The sequence below is a fragment of the Nilaparvata lugens genome, chromosome 4 (genome assembly GCF_014356525.2).
Source record: "Nilaparvata lugens isolate BPH chromosome 4, ASM1435652v1, whole genome shotgun sequence".
NCBI classification, from domain to species: Eukaryota; Metazoa; Arthropoda; class Insecta; order Hemiptera; family Delphacidae; genus Nilaparvata; species Nilaparvata lugens.
In genome coordinates, this window is record NC_052507.1 from 23,671,611 (window position 1) to 23,696,941 (window position 25,331).

General features: G+C 33.5%; 1 protein-coding gene across 1 annotated transcript in view; it reads right to left on the reverse strand.

Annotated features, from left to right (window-relative positions):
- Positions 1 to 24,610, reverse strand: part of LOC111047207 (protein unc-13 homolog 4B) — a 75,254-nt gene extending 50,644 nt beyond the window's left edge. The window contains exon 1 of the mRNA XM_039425713.1: positions 24,429 to 24,610. Within this exon, the coding sequence (XP_039281647.1) occupies positions 24,429 to 24,595 (167 nt within the window). The 5' untranslated portion in view covers positions 24,596 to 24,610. The remainder of the gene's footprint in view (positions 1 to 24,428) is intronic.
- Positions 24,611 to 25,331: the final 721 nt, after the last annotated feature.

Sequence of the window (25,331 nt, forward strand, 5' to 3'; positions counted from 1 at the left end):
AATAATAATACATCATACCTCTTGAAGCTGTCGTGATGGTACAACTGTTTGCTGTTGTCAGTTTTATCGAAAGGATTTGCCTTGCGCGCGGCTCTTTTCAACCTTGGACTGATGTTTGAGACGATTATCGCCTTCAGCTCTGGCATTGTAATGAAGAAACGGTTCATCTTGGAAATCTCAAAATAGTCAGTGATCTCCAAAAATGTTTCAACAATTCAAATCCTTTCTCAAATAATCAGTCTCTTATTAATTATATCTCAATATGAACTGTGAATAACGATATCATAGTTGCTGATCATCCTGGACTTTCAAGAGTGTAAGGCACTGATTTCTCCAGGAATTTTGAGGGCTATGTCCAGAATCAAAGTGATCAAAATAATGAGTGATTGAATTATTCCAATCACAAACTTCACTATAAATCACTCTCGAAGAAACCCTTATCAAATTCTCTCAGTCAGCCTTATATTTTTTCAATTACATTATAATATTTCTAACACAAGTTATGATATTGTTGTAACTTGGACAGCCTACTTGGTCGATATTTGCAAAATTTTCACAGATTTTCACACAATTGCAATCACGCCATAGAATTTGGATATAACTAGTGCCGTAGTGTCAATTGAAAAAAATCACAACTTTACACAAAGCCTCGTCGATATTCCTTCCAGACAACACCCAAGTGGGTCTTTGCCTAATCTTGAAGAGCTACCGGACTGCTCTGGAAACTGAAACCAACTGATATTAGTAATGTGAGGACAGCAGTCACTGGCCGCTGAAGACCAAACAAGTATTCCAGCGAGGAAGGGGAAGGAATTCCCCTCAAGAAGTTGTGTGCTGACTGAAGGAAGAAGCATTGTGACGTCAGGAGACCTTGCTTTAGCATTCCCACAGATTTCACGGTCGCTTCGAATTAACATTATCAACGCAACCTCAACTTCACATACGCCAAAACAATGTTGTTATTATCCCGCCATCCATCCCAACCACATACGTATATGGCAGAGAAATCAACTAACGAACCGCATCATGTTCCAATTTGCTCAGGATGGTTATTATCCTTCCCAAATTATTCTAGAATTAGATATTAGTCATCACGTGAAATCAGTTCTTGTTCTTTATAGGAGGAGCGAAACCTACATATGTCTGAACTGATAAGTAGAGAACATTGAACTTGAGTTAGGACTTATGAGGAAAACTACAATAATTCATGCAATGAAACAATTTCCGCCCTTTTTTCTCCATTGGATTTTCAAGTTTTTATACTAAAATGATTATACTTTCAAATAAAAGTATAATTTATTGTTGTGAAGAATATGAAATATTCATTCATTGGACGGAAGTAGCATGCTTTCAAATCACTGATTTGAAATGAGGGAAATTATTTGAATTCTTGCGATTATAAATTATAATTTCAACAATTTTTTGTGAATCCATTGTGTGAATCACTGAATATTTAGGCCTACTTCAGTCTGCAAGTTATCATTTTAGATTTTATAGTTTTAAAACTTGATGAAACATAGTAGTTTTTAATTGATCCAAATAATTTCTATCTAAGTAATATTAATTTTGTTTAGTATTTTTCCATTGTTGGTACACAATACAACGCTTGAAAAAAGGGAAAAATTCACATCGTCTGAATTTTGTGCCTCTAGAAATTTTCCGTCCTGGCCATTTGCCCACTGTGCCTATTCATAGATTGGGGTGTGAAGAAAGCGCTGATCATCTTGTGGCAAACTCCTCTAACAATTGGCTAATTGCTGTAATCTAGAAATTTCTCAGGATAACTTCCCGCGGTGATTAAGGAATGTTGATAGAACAGCTGATTGTCGTGACCTTGCGCGTTTTCCTCTTTGCTTCATAAAAAAATCTCAAATTGTCACTGGCTCATCCCATACTCGTCCAATTAATTCTCAAATCTTTGTAAAGACATTCATTTGCATTTTATACGGCTCAATTATGGAAATAAGCTGTTTATCCTGTATGAGAACACATGAAAATTGGGTGCTATGATATATGATTTGGGAACAATGGGTTGTCTCTAATGCTATATACTTTATCATCCTGATGGAATTTTCTCTATAACTTTTTATACTCTTCAAGTTTATTGAAATAATTTCAATTTTTATTTTGTTTCTTTTTTTCTTTTTAAATGATTGACATTGAGTAATTAATTATAGCAGATTTTATAGGTTTCAATTAATAAATTTTTATTGGAAAAATCGATAATGGTACACTTATAACTCATAAATGATTTACATTCATATCAGTTGTACGTGTATTTTTCGTTAGGGCTAGGGTTTTGGAACTGGAAGGAACTGAAAATGATAATATTGTATCTAGTAAATAGGAAAGTGTTGTCTGCCAGGGATATAAGAATGTTTTTTCTAAAACAAGTCATAGTAATGGAAACTCTACTATTAAGTTGTTAGGCTACAATGTAGCAGGGTTAAAAGGTAAAATACATGATTATGATTTTATTAATTTTCTCAAGAGCTATGATATTTTATGTTTGTGTGAAACTTTCGTAGAACAATCTGATATTGAAGCTATTAGGAATTTACTTTCTGAATACGATATGCGTTTTGTGCCGGCCGTAAGAGCGAGTGTTAGAGGTAGAGCTAGTGGGGGAACATTGCTGGGGTACAATAGAAAAAGATTGCACAACAGGGCGAGGTTTGAGGTATTAGGGGATACGAGCTGTCTCTCTGTCAACTTTGATGAAGTGCAAGCATGTGTGGTGCCAGTATATTCAAATTGTAATCAGGATAGATGGGATGGGGATTTGTTGAAATTGTGGGGATTGTTGGAAGATCATGCAGGGGATAAAAATGTCATTCTCCTAGGTGATTTTAATTGTAGAATAGGCAATAGTCAAATTATTCCTGATGAATTAACAGGCCCTGGAGTTAGAGTTAACAGCAGTAGGGAATCAAAAGATTTTACAGTGAATAGAAGAGGTAGGACAGTTTTAGAGCTTTGTGAACGACATGATCTTATAATAGTAAACGGTAGATCAAAGAGTGACTTGGAAGGGGAATTTACTTTTGTTAGTGGCATGGGGGCATCTGTAATTGATCTTTGTTGTGTATCTGGGAAACTTTTAAATTTAATAAATGATTTCAAAGTAGATTCAGTTATATTTTCAGACCATTTCCCTATTGAGTTACAAATTGTTAGTTGTGAGCTACGTGAAGATGAAACCCTCCTGGCGCCTCTACCTAGATATAGGTGGGTAGAGAGTGAAAAGAAAGCTTATGAAAGGCGAATAAGAAGCAAATTAGAGAATTCAGTCATCGATGTTAATAATTCTGAAGTAGGTACTGTACAAGTTATGAACGTGATAAAGGACAATGTATGAATGGAATGAATCATGGGAGTGGTATGAATGGAAAATTTAAACAAGTTTGGTATGATTGGGAGTGTGAAAGAGCAAGAATACGTAGTTTTAAAAATCTTAATTTATTTAGAAGAACCAATGCTATTTGTGTGAAAGATGCGTATATAAATGCTAAGAATGATTATAAGAACCTGTGTCGCAATAAGAAGAAGATGTATTATCAGGATATGTGCAATAAGCTAGCGAACATTAGGGACTCTAAAACGTTTTGGGACACAGTAAAAATCTTTAAAAGCGATAAGAGAGTAATGAATAAGACAATAAGTGCACAGAACTGGATTGAACATTTTGAGAATCTTTTCACTCCAAATAAAACCGCAATGTCTATAGATTATGTAGTTCCGTTTAGAAGAGATGAGATTCTGGATGGTTTGATAGACATGTCGGAAATTAAAGGAGCATTTAAAAGATTGAAAGATAACAAGGCGCCAGGAACAGATGGTATCCCAATAGAGTTTTTCAAAAATATGCCGGATGAATTAACGGAGAAAGTTTGTCGTTTATTTGATCACATATTGCAGAATGCAGATGTACCGGCAAACTTCAGAGAGGCTGTAATATTCCCCATTCATAAAAAAGGTGACACTTCAGAGGTTCAAAATTATAGGGGGATATCATCTGTTAATGCTTTTGCGAAGTGGTTTGCTACAATTTTACTGGCTAGACTAGAAAAATGGGTTCAGTTAAATGATATTTTGTGTGAATACCAGGCTGGTTTTAGAAGGGGTTATTCTACAGTCGATAATGTTTTCAATCTCTCTAGCATAATTAGTTTAAAATTGAGGAGGAGGAGTGGGAAGGTATATTGTTTCTTCGTGTTTTTAAGGGCCGCGTTTGATAAGGTGGATCGAAATGCCCTTATCCATAAACTGTATGATTTGGGTGTGTCCAATCAGTTTATAAGTATAATTCAGCAATTGTACAAGTCTACAAAAGCTAGTATATGGTGTAGTACCGGTACGAAAATGACTAGTTATTTTGAGACACTTAGCGGTTTAAAGCAAGGATGCGTTTTATCCCCACTTCTGTTTTCTTTGTTTATAAACGATTTATGTGATAATATGGTGGAGGGAGTGTGGTTAGACGAGCTTAATGTGAAGGCCCTGCTGTACGCCGACGACCTAGTACTATTCGCCACAACGCCAAAAGCTTTACAAAGGATGATAGATAATTTGAGCGAATATTGCGATAGATGGGGATTAGAGATCAATACTGAGAAGTCTAAAATTATGGTATTCAGGAGAGGGGGTCGCTTGGCTAGTCATGAGAAATGGTTTTTGAATGGGAATAGTATTGAGGTGGTTAATAGGTATAAGTACCTGGGTGTCATACTCACGCCGAAGCTGTCGTTTTCAGAGCATGTGAAAGAACGTTTATCTGTCGTTAAGTTCGCAATTAATGGAGTCTGGAGACGTTTTATTGTAAAAAATGAGATTGGAATGAAAGCGAAATGGAAGGTGTATGAAGCTGTAATGAAGGCGGTGGCGGTGTATGGTGCACAGGTATGGGGATACAGGAATTGTGACGTGCTGGAATCTTTACCTAGATTTTTCGCGAAAAAGATGCTATCATTGCTGCAATCAACACCCAACTATATATTGCAGATGGAACTTGACATGGAACCAGCATTTCTAAAAGTTTTTAGGATGCATGTTGAATATATGTTCAAGGCACTAAATATGGCTGGAAATAGATTGCCGAGGAAACTGGCTGAAAGAATAATAGAGCATAAGACTTCTTGGTTTAAGGAATGGATGCGTTTGGATGTGAAGTATGGATGTAGGTTGGCAGGATGTGTGATTGATAATAGGATTGAATGGAAGCGTGAGTTCGAATGTATGTATGAGAAAATGAAAGAGGAAAATGTTATGTGTAGTTTTCAAAGTGCGGCTTCGGCACAATTTCATGATACTTATATCCTATTGGACAAGGAAAAGAGGTAAAAGTTATTTGAATTTAAATTTGGATAAGAAGACAGTGGGTTTCATCTTCAAGGCACGTGGAGCTCTTTTAAATTTAAATTTTGGGCGCGGGAGGGAAGAATCTCAATGGCTCTGCTCTATGTGTAATTTGAGGCAAAGAGAAGACATAAAGCATTTCCTAGGAGTATGTCCTGTTTTAGTGGGGTTACGTAAAATGTTTCTGGGGAAGAATGTATTAAAAGATATAGAGATGATGGAGTGGTTAAATGGAAAAGAGTGGAGTCTCTTAGCGCGATATGTGGAAAGGGCAATTAGTATTAGAAATGAAATGATTAGGGAGTTTAATTATTAAATATAAAAAGGAAAATTACTGAGGCATTATAGTAGTATTTATTTCATTTTGTTCAGCTTTATTGATTTACTTGTTCTTTATGTAGCAGGTTCTTTGTTTATTCTATTTATTTTTTTCTTTATTTGGTTTCCAATGATAATTGTTTTCACAAAATTTCGAATTTCTTTTGCTTTTGAATAGTAATAGAATAGGCCTACCAACTCTGGCAGACAACATTTATGGTTATGTCAAGTTTTTTGTCTCATGTTTTTTATTTATTTTATTTTTATTTATTTATATTGTGTGGAACAGGAAAATTCTGTTGCGGTTGTCGGATTTGATTGCTATATAAGTGACACTTGTATAGTTAAAACTTTCAGCAAGCACCAGATGACAATGATGAAGTTGATTAATTCAACTGAAAACTTCTTTTGCTGGAGTTATTCAGCTAGGATAGTATAACATAACTGGTTAGTTATATTACAGTACAGGTTCAATTTGAAAAATGGAATGAGATTAATGCCAACTGAATTGGAAGCGGTCCACTCCATATTATCCACAACTGTGAATTTTTAATGGAATTCTTCTTGACTTTCCAACTTCATAGTTTCGAAAAATGCTATAAATGCGGTACTATTAGACCTACTGTTTTAACAAGGTAAGAGATGAAAGAGATTAGAAATGTTCCTTCTTCAGTGACAAAGTCCGGCTATGCGGTTATACCAAAGAAAATTATAATTTTCAATACAAAATCTCATAATTCATTTATCGGTTCAATGACACACAATAAATGATAATACAATACTATGCAATACTAATGATTAAAAAATTGGGGGAAGACCAGTCCAAAACTGTTCCTCCTCGAATGAAATTGATAACTTTGTCTCTGATCTCTGATGACTCAACATATCTTTAAAACACTTATAAATGCATCGGAAGATCAGAACAAATATTCTTTGTACGTATTTCACAAATGTTTGGCACAAACTTCATGACATGAATAGGAGAACGGTTAATAAATTACGTTCTGTTAGAAGTTAGAACCAGTATCATCTTTCCATGAATAAATTAGTCATGCCTCAGTAGGATATGGAAATACAAGGCCAACGATTCTTTAAATATAGCCTCAACTGGAATGACTGGTAAAAAAGTACACGGAAGAAAATATTGAGAAAGGCATAGTTCAATCGTCTGAAGTTCAGAAACAAGTTTGATCGACTCTCATTAGTTCATTGAATGGGCGGACCTGAATTATCACGTACAATCCATAATTATTGTTATTAAGAGATTGTTGCCAATTTGATGTAGGGTATGCTTAATAAATTGATATAATAATGAGACTAACAAATTACTATTATAAATAATGAGGCTTTGAAGAAGATGAGATATAGGTGTAAGTGAGGTGCTTATTTCTTGTTTCCTATCATAGATTAAAGCACTCTATTGGAGTGGCACGTTACTAACGTTGAAGAGGGTCTCCTATTCTACAGTTTCTCCTGAAATTCATCCTGTCCTAACACATTTTCGATCAAAATTGAAAAACTATTCATTTCATTTCGAACTTCTTAGTGACTCTGTATGGAATAATAATAAAAATTATAAACACTTGAACACAGAGTAAGTCAATTTTTGCTCTATTAGGATTCAAAAGATGGATGAGCTCAATGACGCACCCCCCCCTCATCCTTAAATTATCGCACTAGCATAAATAAGACACCCTGACAAGCAAAAAAGGTCGTCAGTCGCTACTGTATATTAAACATGCGACCACCCCAAAAATTGTTTTTTAATCCTCCCCTCCCCAATCCCCCAAGAACTTCAATGACGCAGTCTGCGTCTTTGCCCCCCTTTGTGTAATTATTGTTGATGAATGGCATTTGAAGTTGAAATAAATAATTCATGATAAATTACTATCAGATGAGTAGCATAAAGGAAACATGAACAGGAATGACAAAGTTGTGTGACAGAATAGAACGAGTGGCATTCTACTGGTTCACCTTGGCAATACTGTTTCATCGAATTGCAATATTTTCAATGGCTTCATCGCTCACCGTTCTGAACTTGCATGTTTCAAGGTGCTCTACTGGCTTAATCAAAATTTAATCCTATTATATTGAGCGAGCAATTTCTCAATTCAATTCAAAATTAATTTATTTTTAACATTTTTCTATATTTCCAAGTTGAATAGCTAGTTCATCTGTCTTGTTTCTTAAACTTCTTATATTTTATTGGACCAAATTGAAGAAATTATCATATTTATTTTGCACATCAATACATAAAATGATGACAAAAAATAATTGTTTATTTACATAATTTACCTTATGTAAAATTACAGAAATAACTTCATTTGATAAATAAAATAAAATAACCATCAACTAAAAAATAACAGAAAAGTGCAGAATGAAATGCGTACCCCTAGGCATGAGTAACGGATTTGTACCACGTGATCGAGCTAGCCAATCAGATACGTGACAGTCAATGGCCATACTGTGGGTAATATAGTTACGGTATTAGTCTAGAATAGTACATAGTATATTAACAAATATTGTAACAAACATAGTATATCATTCTAGATTGAATTCATAGTATATCTATTTTTTGTAATTGATGATGTGTTTGTTTTTTGAAGTGTAAATAAATTGTTATTTTGATGAGTGATAGTAGCTTAACCTAGATTTTGATTTGGACTGTAGTAGGCCTATAAATTTGAAAAGGGATAGTTTTGGGCTTCCAATATACACTAACTGTAAAAATAATTTTACGACTGAGAAAATGAATAAATAAATATAAACTATAATGTTTATAACAAACTATATGTTAAACTATGAATTCAATCTCTCGTTACAAATTTTCTATGCTTTTACACTCCAGAGCAAAGCTCGGTCCGCCGATATTATTTATGATGGACAGTACAAAAATACTTGAAGTAAGCTATCCCACAGTTTACAAGAATGTTTCACAGTCACTGAGTGTAAAAAGATAAACTTTCAAGCTTTTTAGAAATAAAGAAAGCTGTTGCAAATTTTCAATTTAGGAGAAATCAAATTATACAATCTTGGAGGATTGAAAGAGAAGAATGTTGAAAAGCAGTCAAATTTGATTGAGGTACATGAACTAGCAAACGCCTAAAATCATACCTAATATCCCTAATAGGGTTGTAACTTATACTTCTTATGAAGTAAAGCTTCAATACTTTATACACATAAATTTCTATATATTTATGTGGGTATTTATTTATTTATGTCCAACGGATCTCGAAAACGGCTCTAACGATTTTCACGAAATTTTGAACATAGTAGGTTTATGATATAAAAATTCGATTGCACTAGGTCTCATTCCTGTTATGTTTATCAATAAATAAATAAATATGAACTTTATATTCTTCTATATACTTCTGTACTCTGGAGCGAAGCTCGGTGCCATAATATTTTTCATTATTCAAGTAAAAATGATATGCAGGCTAAAATTCAGCTAATATTATTGAGGATTAAGTTTTGACTATCAACATAATTGTATAGTATTGTCGACTCATATAGTTGTTATTTTTCTCCAGCGAACAATACGAACTCTAGAAGTCTATTGTTTCATCATAGCGCACCACGTTCTGTAATCTCACTTTTTGTACGAATACATTTTTCTCTCTCGACTTTTTTGACGTTTCATAAATATTAATACTTCAAATTTTCTCTAGACTATTTTGATGACTCAAAAATATTAATAGTTCAAATTTTCTTTTTGTATACCATCAAATGTTTCAAGAGTAAGAAGCATTATCCTTCCAGAATTTCTTCTTTGCGAGCTGCATCATGATTATTTGAATAGATATCTAATGATAATGCTAATGGTGGCTAGTGGCTGTATAGTACAAAAGTCTGTAGATTTTCACGTTGAGATAAATCTGAGCTTGCCATGGCGCAATGGCTATTCGCTGGTATTACGTCATCTTGACGAGAGCAAGGTCATCGCTGAAATTTGTTACTTCAACTACATTATAGCTCTTGAAAGGTTATACCTCGGCTTCTAGTGAAAGAAATGACTGTACGAAACTTGAATAGATGCTCTGCGTAATTGAACATCTGGATTTGTTCAATAGGAAGCAATTCACACCATGACTTCATCGACAAAAAACCGCATGAATGTCAGTTAACTGCTTGGAAAATCGACTAAAATTATCATGACAATTGAGTTTTAGTGAAATATTTTGGTGCTCTAATGGGGAAAAAATTCCCAATTTCCAAAGTTCTTGAAAATACTTTTTTCAGGTATGGGGTGTGTGAACCAGATATTGATAAATTAATTACATAGGACTCGATCTTCTGATCTCATATATTTTTAGCAAACCAAGTGCACCCGACAGACCTTGGCTTCTTTCCTATTGTTTGGTTAATCCATTTCTATCACTCTAGAATTTGGAAGAGGGCCAAAGCAGAGAGAACCGAGTCTACTGATTGTACCCACCGTTTTGAATAGGTTTGATAAAAATGGGAAGATTGGATGTAAATTAGGTACTGTAATACAAATACAGTATTAATGACTACGTATCTTAATTGCAATGTAAAATAGAACATCATGTATAGGGCTACTTGTAATAAAAATAGAAAGAAAAATAAAAATCTCAGTACCCTTTTTGAATTATACCCTTTTAAAAGGGTACTGAGATTTTTATTTTTCTTTCTATTTTTTTTTAGAATATCATGCTATGACTGAACATAATTATAATACCTAAATGAATCATGATAAATTTCTTAATTTCTAATGAGTCAATGAATAGCAAAAAGTCTATCATGCTCTCCCAAATTGAAGTCTTACTAGGCTATTCATTGTTATATATTATTCTTATACTGTTATTTGAAATGATTTCTGCGAAAATACTGATATTCAGTGTGTATAGGCATATCCTTCATACTTGTTAATTTTTTATAGAGTTGGGGCGAAACTTGTTCTTGTAAGAGCAAGTTTGGTTGTTGAAAAAAATATTTTAACCGGGTCGAAAATGAGAACTAAAGCTATAGTATGCAAATAAAGAAGCTTCAAGGCATGCTTTCGAGTTTCAAAGCCAACTATCTTGATTCTGTTTGATTTTCAAACTCAAAACATGAATGCTATTAATAGCAATGCTATTGGCCTACTCGAAACAATTGAAGAGATAGCACATCGTATTCACACCCATGATAGAAGTAATACGTACAATGCTATTTCCAGAGTAGTTTAATGATTGTAATTACTTTTTGTTTGGCAACCATGTCCTACTAAAGTTGGAGGTGGGAGCTGGGAGGACATGAAACAGGCCGCGATCAATGAAACAAGAGAACGGGCCCACTTCCATTATTTCCAAACAAAGGTGAATGGGATCAAGGCCACTGCAATGCTATGAAAACATTACTTTTAGCACGGGACTATCTTCCGAGCTCATTTCAAAATTTCAAAATGGGATATTATAACATTTTGTTTTCACCGAAAAATAATTCTAAAATAGAATAAAAAACAATATAAAAATCTTGAAGTACCCTTTATTTTTAAAAACTAGTTCAACAACAAGTTTCGACCACTAAAAGTGGTTGAAGTGTTTTTTAGAATAAAAATGTCTAAATTGGTTGAACCTAGCAAATGGCATGGATTAATGAGCTGGCTTGCTCATCAATCAGCATTTTCCACTGTCATTTGTGAAACGGAAATATTTAAGCTGAGCTGTGTCTCATAATAGTTTTAAGAAATTACGATAAATATTTGTTGGAAATACAGCGCGTGTAGAGACACAAAATCAAACATGCTTAGCACATATTTTTATTTTAATGTGTGGTTGTACTAGTGCGTTGGCGAACAATGATTAAGAGGACTATTTAAAGAATCATATTACTAAAGTTAGTTGAATTCTTTCTAAAATACTCACAGTGAACTCATAAAAGAAGAATATTTTGTGACAGTATAAATTATTCCTGATGATGTCTCTCGATTAGTATGAATTTTGGTAGTTTCTAAAAGTTCTACTGAAATTCAATTGCAAAGCTCAAAAGTTGCAACATATCCAGACATTGAACATTTTTGACAGTGACCTATTTTTCTTCGAGAATGTAGGATAGAGAATAAAAAACGTAGATCAAAGAATGCTTGCATAAGCAAAAATGTATGATTCTCAAGAAAAAGAAGAAGAAAAAAGGATGGAGAAAAAGAAGAAGACAAAGAAGAAATAGGAGAAGGATAATTTAATTGAAAGCAAATACACAGAGAAGTTGGATAAACATTAAAGAAGAGAGAAAATATACAGTAGGTAACCAAAGAGATAAGTGGAAAAATAATGATGCAGCAGAAATGACGAGGAAAATATTATTTTCTCTACATGTCGATAAATGAGGAGAGCTAAGCCAGCATTTAGAAATAATAAAGATAATGACATAGCAGAAGCAACAGGAGAAATGAAGAGATGAGGATAGTGGTTGGGATATAATAATATTTCGCCTCAAAGTTCTGTGAACACATACCAATCAGGATAGTCTCAACAGGTTCAAAAAATTGTCAAGTAAAAATTAATTGTTTTTGTTTTAAGTCGTTGTGCTACAATTTTATCCTAAAAACTAATGAGTAAAAATTAATTGGTCCAAGTAGTTATGCTACAATTCTATCCCAAAAATGTATACGGTGCAAATTAACTTACATAGCATTGTGTTCAGTTTTCTCCTTTTCCTCGTTTCCTTTCACTTTCTCGTAAAACTGCTTCCACATTGCCTCCTCATCCATCTTTGTGTTTGTTTACACAGCTGACGGTTTTGGGTGAATGAAATTAGGCTGAGCTACTCAGCTACACAGTGCGGTGTTGGCGGTGCCTGTCAAAAATAGAACGGCCGGCGGTCGATTCTGTTGCAGCATGCACTTGTTTACTCCACTGGCCTTTGGGTCTTTCTTCACTCAACCACAGGAAATGGATACAATTAGAGACAACGAACTTGTTATCTATTTGTCGGGAATCTCAACAGATAGGTTGTTGATAAATTTCATTCGCTATTCATCTTGAAATGAACTAATCAATCTAAAGTTTTAGAAACTCACAGGTACCATAACAAGATTTGACATGAAAATTAAATTTAGCACCAATTTAAGTTACACGACAAATATTATTTTGCGGAAAAACTGCATATACTGTCAAGATCACTTCTTCTCAATTTGTGTCTAATTTATCACTTCGACTCTTCGATCGCTAGAGTAATATCGAAAATGGACTCTAATTTGAGACGTGGAAATGCTGTGAAAGCCTATCCAGCCTCCGAAACCATGACCGTGCTAACCGGCAGAGATACAAACACCGACTGATTTGTTCACGGCTAGATACGCGACGAAAAACCGGCGTTGCTCAGACTTGGAGGCTCCACATCGTCCTCCACTTCTGAGTCATTCCTAGGAAAGGAAAGGATATTACTACAATCAATAGCATGGCATTATCACTGAGTCTCTCCCTCCCCACCCCTCTCGCAAACTCCCACACTGTCAAACGCCAACCCGGAGATTGTCAGACACCTGTGGAGCTTGATACGCCTGTTTTTGCGTATCATCCGATTGATACAAGCTGAATCAGTTCTTCTACATAGTACAATAAATTAACTGTAGCCTACAAATTGAAATTGAAAGAAATATAGTTCGTTTTGGGCTTTGGAGGAAATCGGTCTCTCCAATCATTTAACGGGGTCGGGCATCGTTGAGGAAGATGGAGAGGTGTTTGTTTTAAAAGTAAAGGATGTAGAAAAAGCCAAGTTTTGGAAATTGAATTTAGTTTATTCAAAGTGGAATCCATTTCAAACACTAGGTCAGCACATAATTCTATTAAAAAGTTATTAATTTATTTTTCATGACGTAAAAAAAGAAAGGAAAAAAGGAAAATCGATAGGAAGACGCATGAAGGTTCCAACACAAAAATACAGCGAAATTGGACAATATTGAAATTTAACTAATAACAAAGAAAAAACAGCGATATAGTTGTATTGCTAAGACTCAAGATTCCAAGATAACAATCAAACAGTTTGATTCAACTGCTAATGAAATCGTTCATAAAATTGCATATATCGAACAATAGGCTACTCTATTCTAGCTAATTAATTCAACGTTATCTTCCTGTTTTAGGTGAATATTTTAGGAGACATGATACGGGGATTTTTTTTTCCGCAACAGTAACTCTAGTAAACTATACCGTACAATAGTTCTTTCTCTAGTTTCAATGCGTTATTTATATTAGAAAATATTTTCACGTGAACATTATACAGTATCTACAAAATTAAAATCAGTATTAATGGATCCTACAGAAATCAAATTTCACAAAGGAACCTGTTTTATATCACCAATCATAATATTTTTGAATGAAAATGCATCAATAACGACAATGTTCATAACATGAAAGAGGCCTACCTTTAATATAAAAGCAGATGAAAAGGCAGATAGTGACCACCAATGCAAATATGGATAAAAATAATTATTTCTTTTTAAAATATTATTATTCCTCTGTATCCTTTTGAGTTTCCTATTTGTAGGGACATGTATCTCGTTCAATTGTATTCTGCGAAAACTGTTACTAAGATTTAAGATAACAGAGAGCAGAGAGCGCCCACCTCAATGCTCTTTGGGCATGACGAATGGCATGATGTCATCGCCGTTCTCACCGGTCTACGTTTTGCCAGCATCACATCACAGATATTTATGATGTAGCCCTATATACTTCATGTCAACAAATGCACTATATAATATCTATCTGAGACTAGCACCTATAAAAATTGAGAAAAGAGAACAACAGAGCTCTACACTCTGCACTGGGAGCAGTGAAGTCCGAATATCTTGCGACCTTGATTTCCGCGAACAATGAGTACGAATTATTTTAAGCTCTGTCCACATTTCTACATGTTCCTCTCTATGAGGATATTTCAAGATTTGACTCTACTGAAGCATTCTGATACACGAAGGGAAAATTATGTACAAGTTCTAAAATTGATATGAAAATGAAATCTGGGTGTATAGCAGACGTACGTGTACCTAAAGTGGAAATTCAATTCCACTTATTAGCATTGAGGGGATATCATACTCATTTTATCCTAGAGTTACCATATGGTCACACTGAATTAGAAGTGGGAAAAAGAGTGGAACTTTTGACCAGTTATTTTATTGGGTTGGAGAACCTCATGAATCCTTGCTAGAAGAGCTTAGTTGACGATGGAATCGTCTAATGCTAATATAAATCTACTTTGATTGTCCACTAGATTTTTTGTTGCTGAAAGTCATGTAGGCTACCTACACTTTTAGTGAGGAGAATTTTAGGCTATTTTTTCTCAAATATTAACTGTTTCAGGTTATATACAATAAACCATAGTAAGGATAGGTACTTGTGTTCTTAGTAATTCATGAGATTTATAAGGGGATTGCCCTTGCCCAGCCCCCCAAGGGCAATGGCGCATGCCCCCCCCAATCCAAGTGTAATGCCCCCCCCCCAAAGTATCCCAATACCCAACCCTTCAGTTTTTAACATTAGTCAGTGTATGACAGTAAAATTCACATCTTACATTCTAATCTTCCAAAGGACATTATTTACCTTTGTTCTTGTGAGGAATTCTTTCTGTTTTCATAATACTGTAAAAATATATACCATAGTTTCTTATTTCTTTTTAAATAGAAATAAAGTATCTTTTTGATATTATTTTTGAGACTAGCAATGCACACGTTATTGTTCGGGGCATCCCATGAAGGGGCATCAGAAATAAGGATAGATACATCTCATACCACAGCTCATTCTTCTAAGCTTTTTAAGGTAGTCTAAAAGTATGTTGAAAAATATATGGCCAACTTTTTCAGGGTTATTCAACCTCTTTTTCCTCCAACTAATAAGATTGACTTGAATGTACACTGTATTTTTTATCTCGGAGTCTCTCGATGCTGAGAAATTATTCTCTGTCTCAAATTTTGAAGCTCTTTTGTGTTGGAAGTTTTTATTGTGTTGTTTTTCTCTCTCCTGTTGAAGTATGTGTGTGAAACTTTCATACGTTCCTTTCAAAAAGTGGAAAAATTGGAATAGAATGACTACTGTATTTTATTTTTTATTTGATTGGCGAAGAGTGGGCAGTAATGTCAACTCTTTTCCACTTGACTACAAAATTGACGGAGTTCTCCACCTTTTCACGTTTGAAGCGAATGCATTTATGAATTGGAGAAAAGACGAACTTGAGACAACTAAGCTTGTAGAAGATTGATGTGTATGCAATTTAAATAAGAATTTATTGTTGTATCATTCAGTATAGACCTAAAGAAGCGTTTTATAAACAGTAAAATTATGAAAAAGAATCATCACAGTTTCTCTCTCATTGAGAAAGATTGGTATGACTCTGAATGGCAAGGTCATTCATGGAGACGTTCATTGGTGCTGATCAAAGAAGAGAGTTTTCTACCCAACAATTTCAAATTCCTATTCTGAAACTACATTATTTTCAATAATAAAGCAACTATAACCATGTATTGAAAAATTTGTGATTATTTTCAAAGAGGCATTCAAATCATCTTATTCATTTTTTGGAAAAACCAAAATGAGGACAGGTTGTGGAAAAATTTGTCCTATCAGATTCCCTTTAAATTATTACATAGATAAAATCCCAATTCAAAAGTTTTACCCAATTGAAACTTTCATCTTTTTATTTTCCATAATACTCAACATAATCAACCGCTTCTGAATAAAGACTGATACAAGATGTCTTTGAATTTAAACTTTGTACAATTTAATCTTATAGATGCTTGGTTGTTGTATCTGATACATCTTCAACGTTTTTCCAATTAAAAATTCAGCAGTTTTTCGACAGATTAGATTGATCATATTAGTCAAATATCTGCTACGTCAAATTTATTCGTTCAACGCTCATTGAACATAGAGCAATGACTATTCAAATAATTCAGATTTTCAAAAATCAACCTTATATATTTATAACGTTATTTCTCATATCAATGTATCAGAAAAGCATTGATAAGAACGCTTGGGAGGGGTGAGGTTAACTACACTTTTTCCGATTGTATTTGAGAAAGTATCAAGTTAATTTAAGAAAGTATTAATTGTATTTGAGAATAGTCACTTATAATTGAGAGAATGCTATATATGTAGATAAGAATAGTCAATTGTATTTGGGAAGTCATCACATGTAATTGAGAATAGTGAATTATATTTGAGAAATCGTCAACTGTAAATGAGAAGATATCAATTGAAAATGAGAAAATTCTCCAATTGGCATGTCGTGACTTTTCTGTAGGCTACAGTACATGTTTGATTTGAGCAGGAAGGGATACACAGTACTCCAATTACTACCATAGGCTTTGCATGGCGGCAAATGAATATTTTCAATGGTGAAAGTATTTCCCCTGTACTGTTTACGAATGATTTATGAGTATCATTTCTATGTATGTATTGGCAACGTGACTTTTGTCTTCAAACTTTTTATAAAATATTGCACTTGATTAAGATCAAATTATCTATGTTCACGGCGCAATTGAACTTTATCATCAATCAATTGAATCTCTTGATCAAACAATTCGGCAATTCTTCAATGGATTTTGGGGTTTGAAAATATCATTTTTTTCAAAAACTAAATGTTTTATTGGAATACTAAATATATTATCATACTATTTTATATGAGTAGCCTACAGTTGTGAAAAATATTACTTGATTACTGTGTGGTAAATAGGGTGTAAATTTGAAAGATTGAAATTGGCTTCATTTGATATTTTTCGCAAATTTTTGACAAGAGAAGTTTTTTCTTCTGTCAAATTCACTAGAGTTTGCGATGTTGTTGATAATTGCATTCCCATTTCAGAGACATTAATATCATCATGAAACGCCTTCGAAATTATTAAAATAATTATTAGATTAAAATGTACATTACAATTTAACTTATCATTGTGCTTTTAAGAAAATTAGGTTGCTACACCAAGGAAACTCAAACACAGGACCATTAAAAATTAAAATTAAGCAAAGGAAATCAGAATAATAGTGGATGATGGAGTTATAATTTATTTTTGTCAACGATTTACCTTCAAGCTCATAGGCTTAAAATTACTAAAATTCCTGCATACAACATATTATCAATTGTATTTTTTATGCTTTATATTGAGTTACAATTCGCAAAATATAACATTGTAAAGGTGGGAAAAAGTATTAAAATTAACCACATTCGGATATCTCTACCTTGATTTTATAGCCATGATTCAAAATGTTGACATAAAATATAAAAAAAAATCATGCCCCCCCCCCAAAAAAATGTTGATGGCGCAAATTGCGCCATGCCCTCCCCCTTGTGGGCACCCCTGAGATTTATCATATTTGGTTTCAGCAGATCAATTTTATATAACACTGTTATCATATTGTAACGCTAGGACAATCCACTGCTATTGGCAGCAACCTATTAAGACAATAATAATAGGTTATCACAATATTATTGTGAATATTGATTGTAAACTACTCTATTACTATTTTAGGCCTGTATTTATCCTCCAGAACACTGAACATCATTCAAGGTGATGATGATGAGGAAGATGTTAGGGAACTGATTTTTTTTCAGTGCTCCTCGCCAAGGAAGATTCTGGAGGGGGAGATTTGGGAGGGTTCATAAACAATGCAACGCTAATGAGGATTGCTTATGATTCTCTTTATGAATATAAATTCAGTTGATAAATATTCAGAAAAAAAATTATGTCATGAGGGGAAATTATTTTGAAATTATGTGATTTTCCTAGTCTACTGGCCAATTTGACAATGAAATAAATCAGTGTGCTTATAATTTATTTGCTAGTTTTATTCAATATTGATCTGTAGCCTATATTAAAATCAAGTTTGTTATGTCAATAGCAGTGGAATATTCTAGCGCCAAATGTCCACACCTGGTTTTAGTTGACTCATCATACACATTTGCAATTTGAGATTCAGTAATGGACTAAATAGGGTTCAAACTAAATATTTTTCGCATAAAAAACATCCGATTGAAAAAATAATAATTTTGGATGAAATGGTTTGTGAAGGCTATACCACTTTCAGAACCGAGATAAATCAGAAGAAAATATAATATAGATGTAAAGTTGAATTAACCGTACTCAGTACGGTAGTTAAGAAAATGTCAGTGCCACTCTAAAAGTTTGGCTAGTAACAGGATAGTTCAGCTGTTTTTATTTTATCTAAGGTAGATGCCCACATGAGCTTCAGGCCTGTGCGTGCGTAATGAGATGGAGGATGATGAGTGCACCTATAGCTTTTGGTAGCTTCCGAACCACCGTGAAGTGATTTTCAAAAACATAAAATTATGATAATCAGAAGAGGCGGCTGTACAAGTAGCCACCCTGGGTGTAGCTGGCGCATGAATCTAAACAATAATTCATCAGCTAGACCAAGGCTTCACAATAGGAGACACAGAGGGAGACCCAGTCTGGATGAGATGCTCAATGATGTTAGGAGTTTGGGAGTGAGGGGGGATGGAGAGGCTTAGTCAACGACAGAGATGCGTGGAGGTTGATAGTTGCGGAGGCCAAGGCTCACCATGGGCTGTAGCGCCATATAAGAGAGAGAGAGACCAAGGAGATATTCATAATAATAACGGCATATAAAAGCTCATAAATAAAAAGCCAACAAGAAGAAAAATCTAACAACCAATAGTAATTCAATAAAGAATATATTCATGAAATCTGGATGTGAAATATAGCATCTATTTTGAACTTGAACGAAATCCAAATTTTCCGACCACTTATTGCAAGAGAATCATATACCGTAGTTATTGTTCCAACAGTCACCGATCTCATAATTATCCATTAAAACCAAAAGGACTTTGACAACGCACCAATTGTTTTTAAATTGAATGATGACATTAATTTATTATCAATTCTAAAATAATATACACAGCATATGAGTAGCAAATCCCATTCCTTCTTCATTCACCACCTAAACCTCAACTATAACTATAACTCAATAGTGAAGCAAACCCAGAAATGTCGTCATCTTCCCTTCTACTTCTAGCCTTTCAAAACCTGAATATAGCGGAAAGCGGGAGCTGGACGATTTCAATTCAAGAATCGATAAAATCTATATGCATGTCTATTTTGATTAATATTTGTGAAAATTGTCTTTAGTTTCTGTAATTATGTTGGCGAATGAATGAATGAATTAAATGAATTCTCGCTCCAGTTTAGGCCTACACACTAAAATATCGTATATTTTATTTTATACTAAAAATATGTAAGAAATCTTAAATTTGGAAAGTACCGTAATAATTATGTGATTAGGAAGATGATAGGGAGGGGTGATAATGAAAAAGACACATTATCTCTGATCGATAAGTAGGCTAAAAAATATAAAAAATAGTACGGTAAGCTTATTTTAGACTATCATTAGGCTATATAGGATGAATATGATTGCTATGGAGAATGTATTTTATGGAAACAAAGCAATTTGTTTTGATATTAAAAATTGAACCAAAGCAATTTTTGTATTCTTGTACTTGCAGAAGAGGCTCTGTATCACAAAGGAAGAACATAGGGTTCCTTCTTCTGTGACTGTATGCAGAATCAGAACTGGACTTCAGCTCTTTCTGCAAGCAAAGCAGTGAACTACAAAGCAAAAGTTCATTGTTCACAGTTTGCTCATCATTGGTTCAGTGTTTTGCTTCCAGATAGAGCTGAAGTCTCGAGAGTACTGCAAGCTCTCATACAACTCTACTGAATACAACTGTTGGTGGCCTACTCACTACTCATGAATGACACAAGCCACAAAAAAATGCTTCAATAATAAATTATTACACAAATATTGAACTTGTCATCATATAGTATATAACGTTTTTTATGATTTATTATAATATTCATATATTATTATAAGCAGGGCGGCATGCTATATATTTTTCCAGCCATTCCAAAGCAAAACTTGCTGTTTACAAGAGTTTTCAATTCTAGTTTTTTCTTCAGATCTATTTAGAAACTATTAGCCTATCGATTAATTTAGTAAGAGAGGATAGGACTGTGCAAATTCATACGCCATTTTTATGTTCACTAGCATGTACTTGTGCTTCGTATCAGAACTCTATTGTTTATATTAGTAATTTATCCAATAGAAGTATTTACACTTATAATAATAATGTATTTTACTGCGTTATTAGTTGCTTTTTTTGTCCTTTAATTATGTTTATTCCATTTATCATCATTTTTATCATAGTTATCATATACATTTAAAAAAATAATTCATCATTCTTAATTTAAAATTGTTATTTTCTGACTCGCGCTTCGCACTCGGAAGCGGTCTTCAGCCAGGCAGGGTGCTAGGTAGGGGGGTGGGTAACAGCCCCTGCGATTCGCACGAAACAAGAGTCAGGAGAGGAATAAATATAAAATTAAGAATAATAGCCTAAATTAATTTTGAAAAAATGCACTGTATAAAAGATTGATATGACAAAAGTTGTGATAGATTAAATGAACAAATTGAAGAACAAACAAAATGATGCAGTGAAATATAAACTAAAATATGGAGCAAAATATGTTTATTAAAATATGGTAATTATATCCTATTGTGTTGAATTACTAATACAAAAAAGGAGTTCTGATGCAAAACACTAGAGAAAAAAATGACGGATCGGCGAATAACAAGCATTAACAGTTGAACTTAACTATTTGGTGCGGTGTTGGTAAAAATAATTCTTTTATGGAAAAAAATCACTCACTAGGAAAAATCACTCAGCGATAGATTGGATATGTAAACTTGGACCCTTCGTTGGTTACGACTGAATATCATAGTGAACAACATTCGTAGGCTATTATTGTTTATTTGCATAAATTATTAAAATCTGCAGCTGTTCAGAATGAAACAAAGTGATATGCTTAGTGCTAACTGGCAACAAAGGTCTGGCAACTATTTCTGTATGAAATTTATTGCTTCTTATTGACTTGCACTCACGCACAACGTAATCGTGCATTTTTTAGTCACGCACGTGACGCATAGCGATCACGATTATGTGGAGTGTGCACTGTGCAGTTGCCATACTATGTCGCTTGTAATATAAGAGATGGGTGTACCTTGATCGTGAAATATAAAAAACGGTAGTTTTATCATTTTTAATAGTTTTTAAGGGGTAAATATCCAAACATAGAAGCAATATGCATGATAGAATAATGTAGGCTACCGTATGCGATAATATTGCAGCTCACGGTCGATGGAATTAACTTATGATTGACCTACCGGTTTTCTTGTCTGTATGCTATGACTATTGTCTCTAGTGTTATTGATTTTTCTGTTAGTATTTTTCTGTGCTTATAAATAAAATAAAGCATTTACATAGAACCTCAAGCAATAAAGTATAAATACAATTCAAGAATCAATACAATATTCTTAATAAAATTAAAATAACAAAATATAAAACTATACTGAACAATAAAAATCTTGAGCTATCACAATATTATAGTCTTGCAATCAGATATGAAAGAGCTTACATAGGCAACAAAGGCCTGTGCGTAAGCTCGAGTCATCATAACAAAATGAGTTATATCTATACAATTATGAAGAGATCTCAATTTTTAATTAGAGAAAAAAACTAAATTTAAATAATTTTTAGAAATAAATCTATATTTTTTATGTATTAGGAAAGGATAAGAAAGTGGAAAACTAAATTATACATAATTTTAAATTTATAATATAAATTATTTTTATTTTTATGTTATTGATAATGATAATAATTAATAACTGAGTTATTAAATATAATTCGCGTACCTATTCTCTGTTTCTGATAATCAATGTAGGCTATTTCACGTGTATAATCGATATGATTATTTTATCACTAAAGAAAAAGCTTCAAATCATCTTGATTCCAACAATAATTTTGAAAAAACAAAATATTCTCCAAGGTTAAGCTCTTTATTTTTTTTCAAGTGGCTATAATGCTTGCCTACTAGTGTAATATAGAACATAGGAAATCACTAAAACGTATAGAGCCTGTACACATGACATGTATACTCTGGAAAGGATCGGAGACTATTTGTTTTGTATTTTCGAGATCTTTGAATTACAATATTGAACAGAAAAACTATTGTAACTCTTTCCAAAGCTTTTCAAAAATTCCATAATATTAGCCTGTATTTGCAAATTTTGACCTCTACCAGTCATAATACTCTTTATACAGACTATTGATAGAAAGAAGTAGATTGGGGTACCGGTGTATATTGTCAATAGAAAACGCCTGAGCTCCGGAAATGACGAAATTAGGAACAGCATAAACACTCTTTTCAATTATCAGATCCACAGGCTGATGTAGTTGCGATTCAGGGTGTGTCTGAAAAGTGTGTCTTCTATAAATATCTGACATTGTTGTCGACGTGAATTTTGTGAAAAAAAACTAAAACTCTCTCTAGTGTCATGTGTTGGATGAAATATTTCATCCGGTACTCCTAAAATATAGTAATGTACAATATTTTTGATAGATCTCATTTACTCAATATACAGTAATTTTATCATTGAGCGGTAAATATATTGGTAGGAAAATGAGATGTTTCAATATTAAATACAGCATATTTCTTATAGATTTTTTATTTTGTGCAATAGATCAACAAAAATAGTTCATAGCAAGCCTTGTTAATCATCGACTCAAAAATAGAGTGACAGTGGATGATATACACTGTAGAACATGATATTTTTATCAATATGAGTTTGAGTGTTCTGAATAAACACATATATTTCTTAAACTTATCATGAAAAATGAATTTCCTAATTCAATCAACTTCCATGAAGTGGGTTTTACATAATACTTTATAGACTCCTATTGTTCCGTAAATTCGAATTGATTCGGGAGTTTGATTCTTGAGATGAAGAATTTTATTTATTTATATTATTAATGACGGGATCGCAACTGATTGAATAGGTGGAGAGCTGAGAAACCCTGTTGTCACCATTCGTGAACAAAGAGCATAAGATATTTTTTGTAAGATATTGAAAATAATTATAAGATTTGAGGCACGGTTTCTAGAACACATATTAAATCTAATTTACCATCGAACCTATAGGTTTCATAGTCTATTAGATTTAATAAGGCCCGGCTTCTTTAAAACTAATGAACCATTTAATATATGAATCTATAGGTTTGATGGCTCATTGGATTCAATGAGTGTCCTAGAACCGGACCTGAAAATTACAAAATGTCATGAATGTGAATTACATCTTGTGAAGATTGATGTACTCTCATCAAGATTTACATTTATAGCAACGCGTTGTCATCATCCAATGACAATAAACATATAGAACAAATCAATTTCACTGAATATTACTGTTCATAAAGAATAGTAAACATTTACTATTTACTGTTACCATAGAGAAAAAATAGCATAAGTAGATATCCCATGGTATAGGGCGTTTATGTCGCTACTCTTACTGTTATCTCAAGCTGATAACTGTCGATTATTGTCGATTTTTACTGTTTTGACCGGGTAAGAGTGTATGAACGGCACAATATGAGAGACTACCAGCGTCATAAAGCTTCACGGGAAAGAACCACGTGGACTTTCAGCTTGAGATAACAGTAAAAGTTGCGACATAAACGCCCTATACCATGGGATAGGAATTCCAAAAAATAATTTGAATAGGGATAAATAGGGGTTTTTGATTTGGGTTTATGCTATTGTTTCTCTATGCTATTACCATGCTTACTTGATGTAGTAGTCACTTAATTTCCAAAAAGTTTTTGTGAAAATTTCTTTGTTTTCTATATGGTGGAAATAAAATGCATTATTCATAATGATGGAATTGGTGATTTCAACTCACATGACTGCATTGGGCGATAGCGGCTTGATGCGGCGGCCGCGCCACCTCAGCCAGCGATGCCGCAGGCGGCGAAATACGTCCGCCGTCCGGTCAGAGCCCAGCGACAGCACCTTTGAAGTGCCCTTCGAGTAGCTCAGCCTCAGCGCCACAAACATCATCGAACACATTCTGATCCAGCAGCCACCACACACCACCAAACACCAACACAAAACTATCACATCACTTCATCTCCTCACTCAAACTTTGGCTCACTATCACTACATCTCAACATATTCCCAATAGAATAAAACTCGATTTAAAAGAACGTTCATTGAATTTCCGTGGATGAATATTAGTAGTTGTTTTGGACTTTGGTCTGTGAGAAAATAATTTGAATAGGGATAAATAGGGGTTTTTGAAATTCCGTTTTGGACTTTATAGTTTCAGTTTCGAAGAATAATTCAAATGGAAATTATGGGGACTTTGTAGAAAAATTAAATTAAATTTTAACTGACACAAATACGTAGATGATATTCATTGGTGATGTGAGCTTTCATTAATTCAGTTATAAATTATTTATTCTGATGCAAATTGTGAATAGATGTGTTTTTAGCTCCAGATTTGAATCTGTGTACTTACAGTCTTTTGGTTTTTCCAACTATTTATGCTTAGTTATTCTCATTTAATTGTATAATGTATATTGTGATGCACATTGTAATCCATTTAATTGTATCATCATGATTGAAATTGAGTATTGAAACTAAACTGAAATTATTCAAATTTACAATGATTATTTTCCAATTTTCAAAAGTTTCTAAACAGAATTCAAGAAATACTAATGCAGGTCTACTTGAACTCCAAAATATTATTTTCAATCAAAACAATGTCATAAATTATTTTCAACTTTGACATCAGCAATAAAAT